The sequence below is a fragment of the Zootoca vivipara genome, chromosome 5 (genome assembly GCF_965207765.1).
Source record: "Zootoca vivipara chromosome 5, rZooViv2.hap1.1, whole genome shotgun sequence".
NCBI lineage: Eukaryota > Metazoa > Chordata > Lepidosauria > Squamata > Lacertidae > Zootoca > Zootoca vivipara.
This window is the reverse complement of record NC_142588.1, coordinates 9,061,715-9,081,913: the sequence shown is the minus strand read 5'-3', so window position 1 is coordinate 9,081,913 and position 20,199 is coordinate 9,061,715. Positions and strand designations below refer to the sequence as shown.

At 47.2% G+C, this 20,199-nt stretch overlaps 1 protein-coding gene across 6 annotated transcripts in view; it reads right to left on the bottom strand.

Moving 5' to 3' along the window:
- The window catches only part of FGFR3 (fibroblast growth factor receptor 3), a 65,986-nt gene that overhangs the window by 31,798 nt on the left and 13,989 nt on the right, over window positions 1-20,199 (bottom strand). For all 6 annotated transcript variants that reach the window (XM_035138370.3, XM_088670007.1, XM_035138369.3 and 3 more), the window contains exon 3: window positions 10,686-10,949. In XM_035138370.3, coding sequence (XP_034994261.1) covers window positions 10,686-10,949 — 264 coding nt within the window. The remainder of the gene's footprint in view (window positions 1-10,685; window positions 10,950-20,199) is intronic.

Sequence of the window (20,199 nt, the reverse complement as noted above, 5' to 3'; positions counted from 1 at the left end):
TACACCACCAATGTAACTTACACTGGGTTGCTAGCTGATGTGACTGAGCTGAACGGGGTTCGGAATGGGGGTTAAGCCTCCCCCTGCCCCACGTCCTCCCTGCCCCTTTTTTTGGCTGGGCTGAGATGGAGGGACTTAGGCCACCATATCTCCAGAGTGAGGGACTTAGCCTTGCCTACTGCAAACTCTTGATTAGACGGTGGATCTGAGATTTGGATCGCTTCCTTAAATGTGAAGCGTATCATTTGAATAGGACTCGTTTTTATAATTCTTTTACCAGCTCAGAGAATTCAAGGGATTGGGTGCATAAATATACACTGAAAGACAACGACTGATTTACAGTGCATCACAGAGTCAGAGAAGGTTTGTTCATGCCTTACCTTCTGTTTGTGCCATTGAAACCATACTACGGGCTAGATTCAACTAAATGGTTGCACTAGCAAGGACCACTAGCATCCACAGGGCGCCCCCCATAGGCTCTGGAGGTCAGGAGGACCCCCAGAACAATGTGCAGGGGGAGGAGAGGGGAGATCATTTGTCTGGCAAGCAGAAATGCTTCTGCTAATAGTGCGAACAGAACAATCACAATACCGCACTGTTTGTTTTCTCCCATTATCTGCCCACGCTTGATCTTCAATTGTAGCCATTAAGGCTGAGAGTGAGCAGGAGAGAGAAGCATGTACACATGGCCACCAAACCATTAATTTATGTCAGGGTGCATCAAAATTAAAGATTTTTTTTAAAAAAATAAAAAATCTGATTTTTTTTAAAAATTAAATCTTATTTTTTATTTAAATCATTTTTTATTTAAATTGGATTTTTAAAAGAACATGCTTTTGGAGAAAAAAAAATCTTTCTAAACATAGTTTTCTATTTAAGTTACATTATAGTCCAAAGGCCATCAAGAAATAAGGGTTTGTTTTGTTTTTCATGTGTGCTGGAAATCAGTCTAAGTTTTCTTTTCTTTTTTAAATGTTTAACCACATCAGTTAACAAACATGGATACATATGCTATACAGTGTACCTCGGTTTATGAACACAAATGGTTCCGGAAGTCTGTTCATAAACTGAAGCGTTCATAAACTGAAGTGAACTGAAGCGTTCATAAACTGAAGTGAACTTTCCCATTGAAAGTAATGGAAAATGAATTAATCCGTTCCAGATGGGTCCGCAGTGTTCATAAATCGAAAATTCATAAACCGAGGTTCCACTGTAATGTTATTGTTTTAGTTAAATAAATTGTTTAAATTGTTATGAAGGGAATTATTATTTTTCTCCTTCAAATAAATTTCAGCAGAAAAGTTGTCCAAATATAAACAGTTAACTTATTAAACCTCACAATCATTTCATAATTATCTGTCTATGTATTTCTAATAGTAACCAAATCAGTAATTTTTGATATAACTGTAAAAACTACTCTGAAAATTTATTATTCCAAAAATGAAACCTTCACCTGGTTGCAAATATTAAGATTATACCAGCAGGTATAAAAATGATTTAAATCAAGTCTTACTGACTGACTAGTGATTTAAAACATAAAATCCTGATTGATGTTTCTTCAGCTCAAGAAAGAGAAGGGGACCACCCTTCTAGCTTCTCAAGAAAACCCAGAACGGACACCTAGAGAAAATGGGTGGGTGGGTGGCGGAAGAGAAGTTGAACGGCAGAAAATTGGTATTAGGTTAGTTTAACACACAGTTCAGGGCGGGATTCTTATTCAGGCAAAATGACTGGAATTACAGCTTCTTGCATCATGAACTCCACACCTCAGATTAAAACTGTCACTTTAACATCAAGAAGTGAACAATGAGAAATTCAGTCGTCTCTCTTTCAGCCAAGCATTCAAAGCGGCTTGCAATTAATCCACACTAGAACATAATCAAATCATATACAGTGGTGCCTCGCTTAACGAATGCCCTGCTTAACGAAATTGCCGCTTAACGAAAGGTTTTTTCTAGTGGAGGTTGCCTCACTAGACGAATTCGTTTTATGAAAAATTCGTCTAGCGAATCGCGGTTTCCCATAGGAATGCATTGAAATTCAATTACAGTGGTACCTCTACTTACGAATAACTCTACTTACGAATTTTTCTACTTACGAATGGAGCTTTGTCCGCCATCTTGGATGCAGTTTAGTTTTTTTCTACTTATGAATTTTTAGATAGGGTCGCTTCGACTTACGAATTTTCTCTCTCAATGCATTCCTATGGGATTCGACTTACCATTTTTTCCGACTTACAAATGTGTGTTCGGAACGCATTAAATTCGTAAGTAAAGGTACCACTGTAATGCGTTCCTATGGGCAAAAAAAAATCCAAAAAAAAAAATTCCATGCATTCCTATGGGATTCGCTAGACAAATTTCTCGTTATAAGAAAAGACCCGTGGAACGAATTAAATTCGTCTAGCGAGGCACTACTGTATACAAAAGTCAGGCTTGTAAATAGCTAGCTCTCCTGAAGCAAAAAATCAAGCGAGAACCTCATTCTCACTCATCTTGAATAAAGTTATTACCCAGCATGCTTGCCCTTCGTTTTTTAAAAGATCTCCAAGATGCATGCTATGTCTAGCGATCAGTGACACATGCATGACCAAGCTGATATGTTTGTGCCTGGCAGAAGTGGCCTTGGTTGTCTCTTCCCTGCCTAAGACCCTAAAAACAGTCCCGTTCAGCTTGTTCTCTATGTTTGTTCAGTGTGCTGTGCTTATCTTCCCACCCTGTATATATGCTCTCCTGCATACCCTGAAGTTGAGTCATTTGGGCAGTAAGGAATTGCAGCATATCTCATTGGAAGAAACCGACTGGGTGGAAAATGCTTCCCAGAGGCAGATTATTCCCAAAGTGTTATGTACTGAGCTTGGATCCTAGAACAATAGGCAGTTAGGATCCTAGAAGGCAGCAACCTGATTGGTCTGTAGCAGCCCCCCCAATCCGGCTCCAGGAGGAAGTGAATCAGCAACCTGATTGGCTTGCAGGAGCAGCCCAATCAGGCTCCAGGAGGAAGTGAATCAGCAACCTGATTGGCCTGCAGGAACAGTCCAATCAGGCTCCAGGACGGGAGTTGAATCAGCCAATCACACGGGACCCATTGTGTAACTAATGTACAGTGGCGCCTCGCTTAACGAATGCCCTGCTTAACGAAATTTCCGCTTAAGGAAAGGTTTTTTCTAGCGGAGGTTGCCTCGCTAGACGAATTCGTTTTACGAAAAAATCGTCTAGCGAATCGCGGTTTCCCATAGGAATGAATTGAAATTCAATTAATGCGTTCCTATGGTAAAAAAAAATGAAAAAAAAATTCAATGCATTCCTATGGGATTCGCTAGACGAATTTTTCGTTATGAGAAAAGACCCGTGGAACGAATTAAATTCGTCTAGCGAGGCACCACTGTATATATAGCCAGAGGTTTTTTTTTGGGAAAGCACTCACTCACTGTTTACCATGAGCTGAAATAAAGAGCATGAAATCAACACTTAACTCCGAGTATATTTCACACAGCCTCTGCTGCTCAGTGTCTGTGGATTGCTTATCGTTAGTCCAGGTTTAGCTGCCGAGTTCTGTACTGAACAATTATTTTAAAACTAGGGGCTGCTCGCAAGCCCCACCCCTTTGCCACTCCCCCTCTCCTGCACCTGACCAATCCCACCACCCTCTTCCATTTCCCCCCACATCTGTGTGGAACCCCCAATTCCCCTGTTGTGTTGCTCAGGGGCGTAGCCAGGATCAAAACTAGGGGGGGGGCAAGCCATGGTCGTTCAGGGGCGGGGCCAAGGCATGGAAGGGGAGGGGCCACAAAGTGGGCGGGGCTAAAGAGCCAGCGGGCCTGATGACATCGTGGCGGTGGCAGCAGGGGCCACCTTGTGCTTCTGGGGCTGGTAGCATTGGTGGCTACCCTGCTTGGCTGGAGAGGACGGGAGGGTCGGGCAGGCGAGAGGGGGTGGCAGGGCGGGCGAGGGCGAGGCAAGACACGGCCGCAGCCATGACGGCTCCGAGGCGTTGCTGCATATCAGCATAATATTTCAACCATGGTTCAAGCCCCACCTTAGGAAAAAAATCCTGCATTGCAGGGGGTTGGACTAGATGACCCTTGTGGTCCCTTCCGACTACAATTCCATGATTCTATTGATATATTACCATAGCATATGCATCATTCTGCTTTCTTGAATTGTCCTACTCCTAGGCATAGCATCCAACTCCGAGAGGCCTAGGTGCCCCCCCCCCAATTACTGGTAAATACCGTATTTGAAAGAGTCATCCCCCCATGTTGATGGGCTTTCTATGTGGGGCTTATCTGCCTCCCCCCGTATTTTATTAAGGATGGAAGAGGGAGGGAAGGAAGGAAGAAATAGAGAGAGAGATAACTCATATTTGTGGGTGCCTCTGGGTGACGCTGTGATGCTGGAACTCTGCATGTACAGGAGCCTTGTAAGCAGCTTTCTCTCTGCTTGATTTACAGCAGGCACGTCCAACAGGTAGATTGTGATCTACCAGTAGATCACTGGATGTCTGTGGTAGATCACTGGTAGGTCACTGGCACCCCTAAAAAAAGCACACCCAAAATTTTCCTCCTCCCTCAAAAAAGTTGAACTATGACCTGAAGCCCTAAACAAAAATGGGCCTCCCTCCCTCCTAAAAGAAGCTCAACAAGTTTGACCTAAACCCAAAAAAACAGGGCTTCCCTTCCTTTAAAAAAAACTCAATAGCTTTGACCTGAACCCCCCAAAAGGGGGTAGATCACCCCCAGTTTTAAACTCTGAGTAGATCAGAGTCTCTTGGGAGGTGGCCACCCCTGATTTACAGTATACAGATGCAGGAGGAGGGGCAGACTGGAACACCAATGCTTTTTATAAACATCACTGTGTCTGTCAAAGCTACAGCCCCCCCCTTTCTTATTCACTTCTTTTTAGCCTTGCAGAGCCACCTTAGTCAAATTGAATCCTCTGAGTCTGCACCCTCATTAAATCGCCAATAGAACTCTTAATGCTCCTGAATGCTCATTAACAACTCCCACTTAAGAACAATAGGGTGAAATGGTCAGCTATCGAATCTTGCCTGGGGATATATGCTCCATTGTCTTAACTGCTTAACTACTGGTAGCCACTTTGCTTTATTTATTTGATGTGTTTTTGTTACTGCTGTGTCCCCCCCCCCAGCAAGCGGAGACTTAGCTGCTCTTGCTAAAGCAAAGCCCTTTCCACTTCAGTTTTTGGAGGGGAAAAGTGCTGGTTATGGTCTGTAAAATACATTATTTTTTTGCTTCTGGGGGGGGCAGCTGCCCCCTCCTGCCCCCCTGCCTACGCCCATGGTGTTGCTCACTCCAAGCCCCGCTTTTCTTCCATCACAGCTCACCGAAACAGCCCTTCCATCACAGCTCTTTAAATGCCTAATGGAGGTGTGGGCGCCTCAGCAAACAGTTAGCCAAACCAATCTCTCACATGTTTCCCACCCTGCTTTAGACGTCGCTCATTCCTCAGCAGCTCACCTAAGTCGCTTTGTGACTCATGCCATTGGCTGGCTCACTCTCACCTGCCTGCGGTATTCTCACCATGATGCAGCTGGTACAAATATGATAGAAATCTTAACATTTCCTGGCCTATCATATATTGAGCTTCAATTTGTAGACTGCTGCCCTAGTCAAAACTAGGGGTGGAAGGGTCTGGCAATTTCTGTTCTCTCACTCCCTCATTCTTCCAATCTTAAATTCAGTTCTCTACATTTCTGAAGCTGTCTGTGATTTTTTTACATATATATATATATACACACACACACACACATACACACACACACACATATATATATATATTTCTTTAGCATTTTAGTGCTAAGTTCTCTAAATAAACACATTTTGTATGCACTTGTGAATAACGTACCGTGTTTCTCATATTATAAGTCATGTCTTATATTAATTTTTTCTTCAAAAAAACACGACATGGCTTATTTTTGAGGGATGTCTTATTTTTTAATAAAGTGCACGCGGGCGCTGTTTGCCGGGCTTGTCAAGCCCAGCAAACAGCGCCCGCCGATCTTTGGTGACAGGCGGGGGTGGGCGGAGAGCGGAGAACGATCTCCGCTTCCCCCCCACCCCCGCCTGTCACACAGCACAGGTCGGCGGGCGCTGTTTGCCGGGCTTGTCAAGCCCAGCAAGGAGCGCCCGCCGATCTTTGGTGACAGGCGGGGGTGGGGGGAGAGCGGAGAACGATCTCCGCTTCTCCCCCACCCCCGCCTGTCACACAGGACAGGTCCGAAGATCGGCGGGCGCTGTTTGCCGGGCTTGTCAAGCCCAGCAAGGAGCGCCCGCCGATCTTCGGTGACAGGCGGGGGTGGGGGGAGAGCGGAGAACGATCTCCGCTTCCCCCCCACCCCCGCCTGTCACACAGGACAGGTCCGAAGATCGGCGGGCGCTGTTTGCCGGGCTTGTCAAGCCCAGCAAACAGCGCCCGCCGATCTTCGGTGACAGGCGGGGGTGGGCGGAGAGCGGAGAACGATCTCCGCTTCCCCCCCACCCCCGCCTGTCACACAGCACAGGTCGGCGGGCGCTGTTTGCCGGGCTTGTCAAGCCCAGCAAGGAGCGCCCGCCGATCTTTGGTGACAGGCGGGGGTGGGGGGAGAGTGGAGAACGATCTCCGCTTCCCCCCCCACCCCCGCCTGTCACACAGGACAGGTCCGAAGATCGGCGGGCGCTGTTTGCCGGGCTTGTCAAGCCCAGCAAACAGCGCCCGCCGATCTTCGGTGACAGGCGGGGGTGGGCGGAGAGCGGAGAACGATCTCCGCTTCCCCCCCACCCCCGCCTGTCACACAGCACAGGTCGGCGGGCGCTGTTTGCCGGGCTTGTCAAGCCCAGCAAGGAGCGCCCGCCGATCTTTGGTGACAGGCGGGGGTGGGGGGAGAGCGGAGAACGATCTCCGCTTCTCCCCCACCCCCGCCTGTCACACAGGACAGGTCCGAAGATCGGCGGGCGCTGTTTGCCGGGCTTGTCAAGCCCAGCAAGGAGCGCCCGCCGATCTTTGGTGACAGGCGGGGGTGGGGGGAGAGCGGAGAACGATCTCCGCTTCCCCCCCACCCCCGCCTGTCACACAGGACAGGTCCGAAGATCGGCGGGCGCTGTTTGCCGGGCTTGTCAAGCCCAGCAAACAGCGCCCGCCGATCTTCGGTGACAGGCGGGGGTGGGCGGAGAGCGGAGAACGATCTCCGCTTCCCCCCCACCCCCGCCTGTCACACAGGACAGGTCCGAAGATCGGCGGGTGCTGTTTGCCGGGCTTGTCAAGCCCAGCAAACAGCGCCCGCCGATCTTCGGTGACAGGCGGGGGTGGGGGGAGAGCGGAGAACGATCTCCGCTTCCCCCCCACCCCCGCCTGTCACACAGGACAGGTCCGAAGATCGGCGGGCGCTGTTTGCCGGGCTTGTCAAGCCCAGCAAGGAGCGCCCGCCGATCTTTGGTGACAGGCGGGGGTGGGGGGAGAGCGGAGAACGATCTCCGCTTCTCCCCCACCCCCGCCTGTCACACAGGACAGGTCCGAAGATCGGCAGGCGCTGTTTGCCGGGCTTGTCAAGCCCAGCAAGGAGCGCCCGCCGATCTTTGGTGACAGGCGGGGGTGGGGGGAGAGCGGAGAACGATCTCCGCTTCCCCCCCACCCCCGCCTGTCACACAGGACAGGTCCGAAGATCGGCGGGCGCTGTTTGCCGGGCTTGTCAAGCCCAGCAAACAGCGCCCGCCGATCTTCGGTGACAGGCGGGGGTGGGCGGAGAGCGGAGAACGATCTCCGCTTCCCCCCCCGCCTGTCACACAGCACAGGTCGGCGGGCGCTGTTTGCCGGGCTTGTCAAGCCCAGCTAGGAGCGCCCGCCGATCTTCGGTGACAGGCGGGGGTGGGCGGAGAGCGGAGAACGATCTCCGCTTCTCCCCCACCCCCGCCTGTCACACAGGACAGGTCCGAAGATCGGCGGGCGCTGTTTGCCGGGCTTCTCAAATATGAGAAACACGGTATACCTTTTTGGGAGCAATTTCTCCCAATATAATGCATTTTTGTATATTATTTTCACCAACATATTAATTTTTATGCACACTCCCCCCCAGTATACGCATGATTGCAAACAATGTTTGGTTGACCAACTGCATCACAAAATTCAGGACAGTCTTTACACCAGGCATCCCCAAACTGCGGCCCTCCAGATGTTTTGGCCTACAACTCCCATGATCTCTAGCTAAGAGGACCAGTGGTCAGGGATGATGGGAATTGTAGTCCAAAACATCTGGAGGGCCAAAGTTTGGAAATGCCGGATTTGGAAGGATGGCTCTTTCGAACCACATATTGTTTCAGAAAGTATAGATTTGATAGATTTGGCTTTAAAGGCAAACAGAATCAAATTTCTCCCCATTCCTGGTTGTTATACATTGGCCTGAGAACCTGTATGCACTCAAGCATCACGAAAAGATCAAAACAAAAACAAAAGTTGGTAAAGAGAAATGCGTCCTCTATAATGCAAGAATTCTCAGCAGTGATGTTCCCTTCTCACATCTACTCTGAGGGTTGCCCACCACCGTGAACACCTCTGGATTCTTGAGCAAGTGCCATGGGTTTCCACCCCATCATTTATCTCCCCCCCTCCCCTGGACCAATCTCCCCACAACCGAGAGAGCTTACCTTCCAAGTCCCGGACTACAGAATCCGGGACCGGCAGCCGTGTGACACCGGAAGTTGCGTCAACGTAACTTCCGGTGTCGTTTTGCCCTTCTATGGGCACCAAAAATGGCCGCCGCCGACACCGGAAGTCGCGTCTATGCACTTCCGGACATGCGTAGATGCGACTTTTGAAGCCGGCGGCGGCCATTTTGGGTGCCCATAGAAGGGCAAATCAGAAAAAAATGGCCGCCGGCAGGACAAAAATAACGGAGAAAAACGGGAGACGAAGTGATACGGGGGACCACCGGGAAAAGGTAAGTAAAAACGGGGGTTTCCCGGGGAAAATGGGGTACTTGGCAGCTATGCGAGAGAGAGAGAGACAGTAAAGAGACAATGGAGTGCGCCTCCAGGGGTGAAGTCAAGCTGCTGTGTTTGCAGCAGTGCAGCACCCAAGGGACCTCCCTGCAGCTCAAGCCTGGGCAATGTTTATGGAGGTCTTGGGCTGCCCAGACAACAAGACACCCCTCTTGGCCTTGCTGTTGCCGGAAGGAGGAGTACAAGGCACCATCCAACAGTCTTTGGGACCCCACTCCTTATTGGTGTAGGGTTCACTCCTTGACCTTCTTCTTCTCTTCCCAAATATATCCCACAAAGCAATGGAGGTTTGGATCAGAGCTTTCCTTCTCCTAGATGGGCTACCTTCTCTGGTTGACGAGCTCCATCTGCCCCTCTACAGCAGGTGTAGAAATTGGCCTCGTCCGCTCAATCCGCCAGAACCCATCTTCACATGCAAGGGAAGTCCAGGGGTTTGAGACCCACGGGCTACCCTTGCCCAGTTTAGCTGGCCATTCAAAGCCATTCCCAAGAAGTGGCTGCTGTTGCATGCACAGCTTCTAGGGGCCACAGGTGAGACCAAAGACAAACTACAAAAGTGGAAATATCATTCACATCCATGTCCAAGCACCTTTGTTGTTGTTGTCGTTTAGTCGTTTAGTCGTGTCCGACTCTTCGTGACCCCATGGACCAGAGCACGCCAGGCACTCCTGTCTTGCACTGCCTCCCGCAGTTTGGTCAAACTCATGTTCGTAGCTTCGAGAACACTGTCCAACCATCTCGTCCTCTGTCGTCTCCTTCTCCTAGTGCCCTCAATCCTTCCCAACATCAGGGTCTTTTCCAGGGAGTCTTCTCTTCTCATGAGGTGGCCAAAGTACTGGAGCCTCAGCTTCAGGATCTGTCCTTCCAGTGAGCACTCAGGGCTGATTTCCTTCAGAATGGATAGGTTTGATCTTCTTGCAGTCCATGGGACTCTCAAGAGTCTCCTCCAGCACCATAATTGAAAAGCATCAATTCTTCGGCGATCCGCCTTCTTTATGGTCCAGCTCTCACTTCCATACATCACTACTGGGAAAACCATAGCTTTAACTATACGGACCTTTGTAGGCAAGGTAATGTCTCTGCTTTTTAAGATGCTGTCTCCCAAGAAGCCCAGTCTGAGCTTAGACCGAGACTGTATGCTGCCATGCTGATGTAAAAAGGTATAGGTGTAGGACACCTGACAGTTAAGTCCAGTCGCGAACAACTCTAGGGTTGCGGCGCTCATCTCGCTTTACTGGCCGAGGGAGCCGAGAGATAGGTTTGATCTTCTTGCAGCCCATGGGACTCTCAAGAGTCTCCTCCCACACCATAATTCAAAAGCATCAATTCTTCGGCGATCAGCCTTCTTTATGGTCCAGCTCTCACTTCCATACATCCAAGCACCTAGGGTCCTCCGATTATTCCACAGAGAGCATTCCAGAACCCGAGTTAGCCGTCTTTAGCTTCTTTGTTAACCTAACACTTTTCAAGTCAGGAAGCTGCAACCTAGGCAGACTGAACAGTATCACAAACTTTATTGGATAATGCGAAGGAAAAAACATTGGTCAAAGCAATTTGATTTTCAGATCAGATTAGAACCAGATGCAAAACTCTTTGAAATGCACTTTTGATTTGGGGGTGTAAGCATGGATCCAGGTGATCTGCAGAAAAGCAAAGCGAAAACAAGGAGGGGAAAAAACTTCATTGAACTCACCTGTCACTCGTACTGTGAAGTTCCTGAGCATTTCAGTGGAGTGCCTTGGCTTACAGCTGTACAGGCCAGAGTCATCGTAAGATACATTGATAATCCTTAACAACTTCTGGGCAAGATGAGTTCGGTTAGTAGGTGAAATCCCAATGCCATCTTTATACCAGAAGACAGACATAGAATAGCCTGGAGAGTTACACAGGAGTTCGATGTTCTCGCCACTGCCAACCACCAATTCCTCGAGGAATGTTGTATCGGTCCTTAAATAATCTGCAAGGAAAGAAAATGGAAAAAGATGCCATACAATTCTTGTTTACTCAGAATATCTCAACATGATCATAACCATATTCTAGGTAAAAAGGTAAAGGACCCCTGGACGGTTAAGTCCAGTCAAAGGTGACTATGGGGTGCAAAGCTCATCTTGCTTTCAGGCCAAGGGAGCCGGCGTTTGTCCACAGACAACTTTCTGGGTCATGTGGCCAGCAGGACTAAACCACTTCTGGCGCAACGGAATACCGTGACGGAAACCAGAGCTCATGGAAACACCATTTACCTTCCCACCACAGTGGTACCTATTTATCTACTTGCGCTGGTGTGCTTTCGAACTGCTAGGTTGGCAGGAGCTGGGACAGAGCAACGGGAGCTCACTCCGTCACAGGGATTCAAACCACTGACCTTCTGATCAGCAAGCCCAAGAGCCTCAGTGGTTTAGACCCATAGGTGAGTCTCTCTTGTTTGTTCACCCTTGCTTTTCACGAGTCACAAGCTTCCTCTCCTCTGGACCTGGGTCACCCATCTCTCCCCTCCTTCCCATGCCTTCATCTACTAACTCATCTGCCTTCTGGCTCCTACCATCCCCAGCCACATTTCCTTTATCTCCTTCCTCCCCACCCTTTCAAAGGCGCCAGTATTTCTTCTATGTGCTTCCTTCCGCCACAGTGGATTTCCTATTTCATCTGCATCTCGCTCCCTCTTGTTTTCCTGCATATATTTGTTGCCTTCTCTACCAAGAATCTTTTCCATTCCGGAGCTGATCTGTGGAATTGTTGTTGTTTAGTCGTTTAGTCATGTCTGACTCTTCATGACCCCATGGACCAGAGCACGCCAGGCACTCCTGTCTTCCACTGCCTCCCGCAGTTTGGTCAGACTCATGTTCGTAGCTTCGAGAACACTGTCCAACCATCTCATCCTCTGCCGTCCCCTTCTCCTAGTGCCCTCCATCTTTCCCAACATCAGGGTCTTTTCCAGGGAGTCTTCTCTTCTCATGAGGTGCTCAAAGAATTGGAGCCTCAGCTTCACGATCTGTCCTTCCAGTGAGCACTCAGGGCTGATTTCCTTAAGAATCGATAGGTTTGATCTTCTAGCAGTCCATGGAAGAAGATCAAACCTATCCATTCTGCAAGGAAAGATCAGTGGAATACATCAATTAAATATGTCTAGGCACACAGAGACGCCTTTCCCTCTCCTTTTTAGGAAACTGTAGAATTGAAGAGCACTGTGTGACAGGTTGCCTGGCTCCCAAGCAAACTTGAGACCCAGTACCACTCTGTTTATACACATGGCAGTCGCTGATCAAAGGCAATGAAAGGCTGTTCCCTTGCTGCCATGGGTTGTGAAATGAGCTGCCATACGTCCGGATTATCCCGGACACAGCTGGGAAACAAGCTTTCAAATGGGGTCCGGGCAGATTTTCTATGAATCAGTGAAAACTGGTCGTATGGCAAGTGGGGTATTTTTTTAAAATTTAAAAATTCTTTTACAATTGTTGTAGCTTAATAACTTTGACAGAAAGAAAAGCTCAACAACTTTGAGGGAATATGGCAACCCTCCTTTATTTGGGACCCAGGTGGCGCTGTGGGTTAAACCACTGAGCCTAGGGCTTGCTGATCAGAAGGTTGGCGGTTCGAATCCCTGTCATGGGGTGAGCTCCCGTTGCTTGGTCCCAGCTCCTGCCAACCTAGCAGTTCGAAAGCACGTCAAAATGCAAGTAGATAAATAGGAACCGGTACAGCGGGAAGGTAAACGGCATTTCCATGTGCTGCTCTGGTTTGCCAGAAGCGGCTTAGTCATGCTGGCCACATGACCTGGAAGCTATACGCCGGCTCCCTCGGCCAATAATGTGAGATGAGCGCGCAACCCCAGAGACGGTCACGATTGGACCTAATGGTCAGGGGTCCCTTTACCTTTACCTTTATTTGAAAGGTAGGGCTCCAATCCAATACGCAGCTACTTCCAAATAAGTCCCATTGAACAAAGCAGGACCCAAATCAGATTAAACATTCATAGTATAACAAGCACTTGCAATTTCCTAGAAGAAAGGTGGAAATCACTGGGTAAAAAAGTAAGACAAAAGTCTCTGCTGTTTGGCTGTGAATTATACATTCTATCATTATGCATATTTTGAGAAGTAAACACATTGCAGAGCTCGGGCAACTGAAAGGCTTAAAACAGGAGGCTCACAACCCATAGGGGCTCAGTGGATAACCCCAGTAAAATATAGGACAACACCCTGAGATTCTATTTCCTACAATGTCTTGCCTTGCTAGTCCATGAGTTCCATAAGAAGCCCACAATTATAAATACAATTCACGATATGCTGTATCATTTCTAAAGCTTAACCTCATTGTCCATTGTCTCTTCTATGTAGAAAAGTAGCTTTCAACTCAGTGCCCAATAAAAAGTTATAGATCATTTTTTAAAAGACTCTAAGTGTAAGTTTTAATGTGTTTGCTTTAAATTAAATCCATATTTCCATTAACACCATGCTATTTTTTAAAAAAGTATAGATGCTTACTCTAACTGATTGATTTAAAACACGCACACAGAAACCTAGTTTTCATCCGCCTCGGCTCTAATTTATAATAACTCGCACCACAAAACATGGTTAGCTTTTAAGGCTCAACAGAATTTTATCTGCTTTCCTTTTATTTTAGGGGCTCCCTGTGGAAGAAGACGTTTTACCCATCGCAAGAGCTTCCAGCCATAGTTGCTCATGGAAGAGGCACAAACTCACTCCTGGCTTTCTTTGCTAACTAACGGCTGGCAAATTGGGCACCTGCTGCTCACCCACACACAATGGATGTCCAACTAAGTGACATTTTTACCACTCCATCACAATTTATCACGGACCCAGCGCTGTCGCAAGACCAGTGCAAGACATGGTGCTCTCCAAAATGGGCGGTTCTGACTTCCTGTCCTCCCTGCTTACTTTTCACAAGTTTTGCTCTGCTAACGCAGTGGCATAGCTGCCAAATCTCCCGTTTTCCCCGGGAAACCCCCGTTTTCCCGGCTGTCCCCAGCCGAAAAAACAGATTTTTTAGTTTTTCCCCAGTTTATTCTGGCGCGGTGGCCATTTTGGAACTGGGCGGAGCATGCTTAGAAGTGACTTTTGATGCTGCTGTGCCCAGTTCCAAAATGGCTGCAGCGCGACTTCTGGTGCGGAAGCCATTTTGGAACTGGGCACAGCAGCATCAAAAGTCACTTCTGAGCATGCTCCGCCCAGTTCCAAAATGGCCGTTGCGCTACTTCCGGTATGCTAATTTCGGTCCACTCCCTTATTTTTCAGAGAGGAACTTGGCAGGTATGCGCAGTGGCAGTGCTAGGAGTCAATCCACCTCCATCTCTCCTCTCTGCTTCCTTTGGCGGAAGAACCCACTTCCTCAGAGCAAGGCAATCTGAGGGAGGTGGCCTGGGAGAATGCTTGCACTGCCTCTAGCTTTCTGAGGCAGCTATAAATTCTTTCTAAAATTTACTTAAATGTTACTTTAAGTCTTAAGAATTTCCAGCTGGTCCTACCTTCTGGGGCAGCAGGTTCTCGAAAAGCATGATATCTATCTTGTTCCTAATTCTTACATTTGTTGTATACATTTGTTGTATACAGCCTTTAATGTCCTTAACAAGGACACAATTTGAATTTAGTCTGATTAAGACACTTAACACCTCCCTAGTGCCTTTGTGGGGGGTGGGGATGAGGGGACACGTCGTGCCCCTTCGGGGGGGTTTGCCCACCTAGTTTTTCAAGAATGAAGTTTTGCAGATTCTGCGGGTATAAGTTCTCTGTTCCTCCAGTCTTCCCTGCCCCTTTTTAGATTAAAATTCTCTTAGGTCAAATCTTCAGTTATGGCAGACAGCTGGCACCCAATAACACCTCAAAAGCAAAATGCAGGATCGCAGATTGCCAAATCCCAGACTGCTCTATAACGGGGGTGGGGGAGGGAGAGAACAGTTTCACGATAATTAACTAAAGGGACACAATGAACTAAATTTTGCCCAGCTGGCTAATTAAAAATGGAAGCCACCACACTCGACAGCCAATATAGGGCCAAATCACGAAAGAGGAGGCGAAGACCGGTAGAAAGAGCCAGAGTTCTTGTTCTATTCAGATACTGGCTTCCAGCAGGGATTATGCCCACACGGCATTAATTGTCATTCCAGCTACAACCGTCCTACTTTCAGAGTGAAAATTCACTTTCCAACACAGCTAGTTAAAACCATCAGTTCCAATGCATGTACAGTATTGGCTGATCTCCCCCCATCCACTTAAACTTCTTTTTTTAACGTCAAAAATCTTAAAATCCTGGACCAATGAGCTTCGTGCTAACTTGTGTTCAAGAGATTATCAAAGGCACATTCTGTGAAAGAGAATTACAGGCCTGTTTTGCATGCAATGCTAAGCAGCCATTTAGTTTCTGCAGCGAGCACTTTCTCCCTTTCCTTCGCTGGTATAGTTGCAAGGCGGAGATCGGAAGCTCCACCTGTTTTAAATCAACTAGAGATTAGTATGACATCTGAACCCTAAACTGTGGCTAATTTTAACTATGGTTAGTGAAACCAACCCAATTCCATACATTATGGTTTGAAGTTGGCTGGTTTCCACAAACCATAGTTAAGACTAATCAGGTCTAGATGACATGACAAGCTGCAGCCGGTCTAAATATGGATGGACGAGAATGTTTTTGAACTCCTCCCTGCAGCCATGCCAAATGAGGAAAGGGGAATGTATGAGCCCAAAGCTTTCTGTGATTCATCCTTGCAGTGTGGAGAGGTAGAGTCTTGTACCTGACCCTCCCTCATTGGCACTGCTGCACTTTACAAACATGGGGAGGGGCAATGTGATGGGGAACTCAGTGTAGTGCAAATATACCAATGGCACAAATCCAGACCCCCCTGCTGGTGGGTTTGCACTGTACAAAAATCCCAGTCACATCCAGGGACGGCGCGTCCATTTAGGCGAAATAGGCAGCTGCCTAGGGCGCCAAAATGGAGGGGGTGCTGGCCAGCCTGTCCACCCCCCGTGCTGCCTGGGGCCGCCTCCACTGCGACTGTCAGCTGTTGAGTGGCTTCAGGCCGCTATCCTGAGACGCGCATGCCTCCAGAGAGCGGCCTGGAGGCGCGCGGGGAGCGTGAGCCTGGGGCCACCTTGCCACACCTCTCAGCTGTTTTTTATTTTTATTTTTTCTACTTTTTAATTTTTTTAATTTTTCTATTTTCTATTTATTATATTTTTTATTTTTTATTAGTGGGGGGGGGCGCCAGAAGGTGATCTCGCCTAGGGCACAAAAAACCCTAGCACCGGCCCTGGTCACATCACCCAGTAAGTTGCATAAACACCAGTGGCGGGAGGTCAGATAACCACAGCCGCCTCTCGCCAACTGCTATTCTTCATAACATTAACTAAGCCATAATTTAGGGCAGGGGTCAGCAAACTTTTTCAGCAGGGGGCCAGTCCACTGTCCCTCAGACCTTGTGGGGGGCCGGACTATATTTTGAAAAAATATATATGAGCGAGTGCTGCAGCCTTCCTCACTGAATTCACTGCAAAACCAGAATAACCCAGAGAGTGTAACTGAGCCATTGTGTGTGGCCAAGCAGGGCCATCTCAAAACATCTTGGCCCCTGAGGCGAACCACAAAATGGTGCCACCCTCTCTGCCAGGGAAGGAAAGGTGAATGAAGATCTACATCAGGAAGAAGTCAGAAATAAAGATCTGCATCAGGATTTGCTCCTTCTGTGGATCCTCATTGGTTGCCTCATCTTGCCTCTTGGGTGGGCCTGCCCTGAATCTGCATCGGTATCTGCTGCTTCTGTGGATTCTACCACCTGAGGCAATCACCTCACACTGCCTCATGGGTGGGCCGGCTCCATGGCCAAGAGAGGGCAGAATCCAAGTATTGTTAGCTACCAATCCTTACCAATTCAGGGTAATAGCCTGCTACCCCTAATCCAACACACCTTTAATCATGATTTTTTTTCACACACCAGTTCCTCTCATCCTCAAAAACCCTGTCCTTTTGGATTAGCAGACAATACTTAACATATCATATAATTCAATAAAGTTTTACCATTTTCCATGCTGCTGAAATATAGTTCATTTGTGAAACAACATCTCTGGAACAAGTTTTAAGGTTTAACAGCAAAACAAGCTAAAAACCTAAAAAAGATATTGTTCAATGGAAGAGTCCAACACTATGGTTCCTATTTCTGCCAATGTTCTCCATAAACTGCATAGCTGCCAAGTCTCCCGTTTTCCCCGGGAAATCCCCGTTTTCCCAGCTGTTCCTAGCTGAAAAAACGGATTTTTTGTTTTTCCCTGGTTTATTCTGGCGCGACGGCCATTTTGGAACTGGGCGGAGCATGCTCAGAAGCAACTTTGATGCTGCTTTGCCCAGTTCCAAAATGGCTGCAGTGCGACTTCTGGCGCGACGGCCATTTTGGAACTGGGCAAAGCAGCATCAAAAGTCACCTGAGCATGCTCCGCCCAGTTCCAAAATGGCGACATCGCTACTTCCGGCCTGCTATTTCCGGCCCGGTCCCTTATTTCTCTGACAGCAACTTGGCAGGTATGCCATAAAGACAGGTACACATACCATATTTAACTTTAGCAACACTGCTTTTTCTAACAATGCTAAGATACTGCCTTGGCTGCTCTCTCTGCAAAATGGAACCAATGAGCAACTTTGCTGTATGCACGAGGCTGCGATCTAGGAGCGCACTAACTATTACAGGCTCTGTGGGAGAACAGCAAAGCTTCCTTCTAATTCTCTTGAGATTCAAGTACGCAAACGAGCTACAGGGTCTTCCCAAATTTTTGTTTCCCTCCCAACTCCCTTGCACTTTGCAAGATTAAAAGTGCACATCTGCCAACGGCAACAGTGCCGTGCTAGTAATCATTTGCCAGAAATATTGAAAACATTCAAATCAGTGTTTTCTCAAGACATATGAGGCTCAGAAATAAAACGCGCAGTCGGACAGTCTGCTTAAAAACAAACTTTGCTTGAGGCAAAGAAGAAGAAGAAGGGGGGGAGGACTCACGACAACTTTTACCTCCATCCTAATAGCTCTGCTTGTTTCCCGCAGAAGTTTTCTTGTCTGAAAGTACAGCACGTACCAAGACTTCTGCTTTGTATGTTAGCTGAGGCACAGAGTGCTAACTACATTCATTAGATTGTCACAGCCTTTTATTACTATGCAAATTGAGACAGTATTTTCAAACTCCAAGTTATGGCAGTACTGTTTTCTTTCCTTCAAGCATGGAGATTGCCAACGCAGAGACTCAGCCTTGACCTGCCGAAGTGGAATAGCAACACTATCACCATTGTATTGTCCGGTCTGCAAGCTGCAGTACTCAATACTAATCCTGTGTAACACGGCCAGAACAAAATGCCTAACGTGAAGAAATGGCTAATAAGACAGTGGACAACAACACACTGCAGAATCCCCAGAAGAAAAATTAGGCTCAATAAACCATGCAAATCACAACAATTTCCCATCACCTTTGCTCTAGTAGTCCACAAGCAGAAAAAAAATATGGTTCATGTAGGGTTGGTTCAAAGGTGAACATCTGGACAGAAAAGGTGAACATCTGGTTCAAAGGTGAACATCTGGACAGAAAAGTTGTATAGCGTTTTTTGGGGGGCAAAGTTGTTGAGCTTTTCTTATTTTGGCCCAAAGTTTTTGAGCTTTTTTGGTGCAAAATTTTAAGAAATTTGACATTTTAAAGCTATTTCTGAGGGGAATCAGCAAAAAACAACACTGGTGATGATTTTCCCAGACATTTCGCCAATCTCTGCCCGGACACTGCTTGCGGCTGCAGTATTCTGGATATGTCCGGGAAATTCCAGACGTATGGCAACTCTATCATGTGTCATTTAAGTTAAGAGTAAAATAAGAGCAAATGACCCCAAATGTCTCTATTTTATAATATTTAATCATAAGGAAATATACTATGAAAATTTTAAAAAGAAAGGACAAAGTTTGCCTGAGTTGTTTAACACACGTGGGGTTGTGGATTTTTCCGAAGGGTAACCGGTTACAGTACTGGCTACCGCCAGCTGTTGCTGCCTCAAATGAAACCCATGGTTTCTGGTGCCAACTGGAAATTGCGTTCTGGACGCAGCAGGACTAGGAGCCATCAGTGAGGAAAGCTTTGAAAAGGAGGCAAATGGTATGTTTGTGAGGCTTCACATTTTCAACACTACTTGGTATTCAAAAGGAGATCGAACAGAAATCTGTTTATGGAGAGCCAGCCCGTGGCATGCTTCCTAGGAACTTGTTGATCTTAGGAAGGGTACCCAAGGGCATTGTATTCATTCCTCCAGGTTTCCTCCAGTGGTCTAAACGGTTCAGAGAACATGGCTAATGCAATAGCAAAGCGGAACTCCAGGCAGTCTGGGGACTTATACTAACATTTGTCGGTTGCTCCCCTTGCTTCAGAAAATAACTAACCACCAAGCTTAGAACGCCTTGCCCTGGAAGTTAAGCTGAGACCACCTGGACTGCACGAATAAGCCCAAATATCTGGATGAGGAGGAGGGGGCAGACCTCTCCTTCTTATGGAAAACAACAACCCTGTTTTCTCTGCTTTGTAATTCTCTCCCCCAGTGCTTTCTGCAAGCTAAAACAGTCCCACGCTACCACCCACTACCTGAATCTCCAGGAAAGAAGTATAGGCTCAGATCACTAATTCATATTATGTACTTTCTATACATTCGCTGATCTTGTGCTGCAACAGCCAACTTTATAGAACATTTATTTCAGGCATTCACTGAAGCTGGAGGCAGAATGCAATTGCTTTCAATATAACAAGACTGGAAGCTTTTCATTAGTGTCAAAACGGGATTATTATTTTTTTAATTGGCTATCTTTTTTCCAGTTTTGTTTCTCTATTTTGCAGAATGTTTAGCTGTGCAGTGATATCGCTAAGGAAGTGTGCTAGTGTGCATATTCATACAGCTGCCCTTTTCTAGTAAGAAGCTCTAAAGTCTTGTTGTTGTTGTTGTTGTTGTTGTTGTTGTTGTTGTTGTTGTTGTTGTTGTTGTTGTTGTTGTTGTTGTTGTTTCAATTTATATACTGCCCTTTTTCAAAAGATCTCAGGGCAATGTACATTAGAAGCACATTCCAAAACACAAACGATAAAAACATAATAAAAACATAGTAAAAAGCATAGCGACAGGCAGCCTGATAGTAAAATAATCATAATAACAGTCCTCTCCAACCAGCAAACTTCTCCAACCAGATGCTG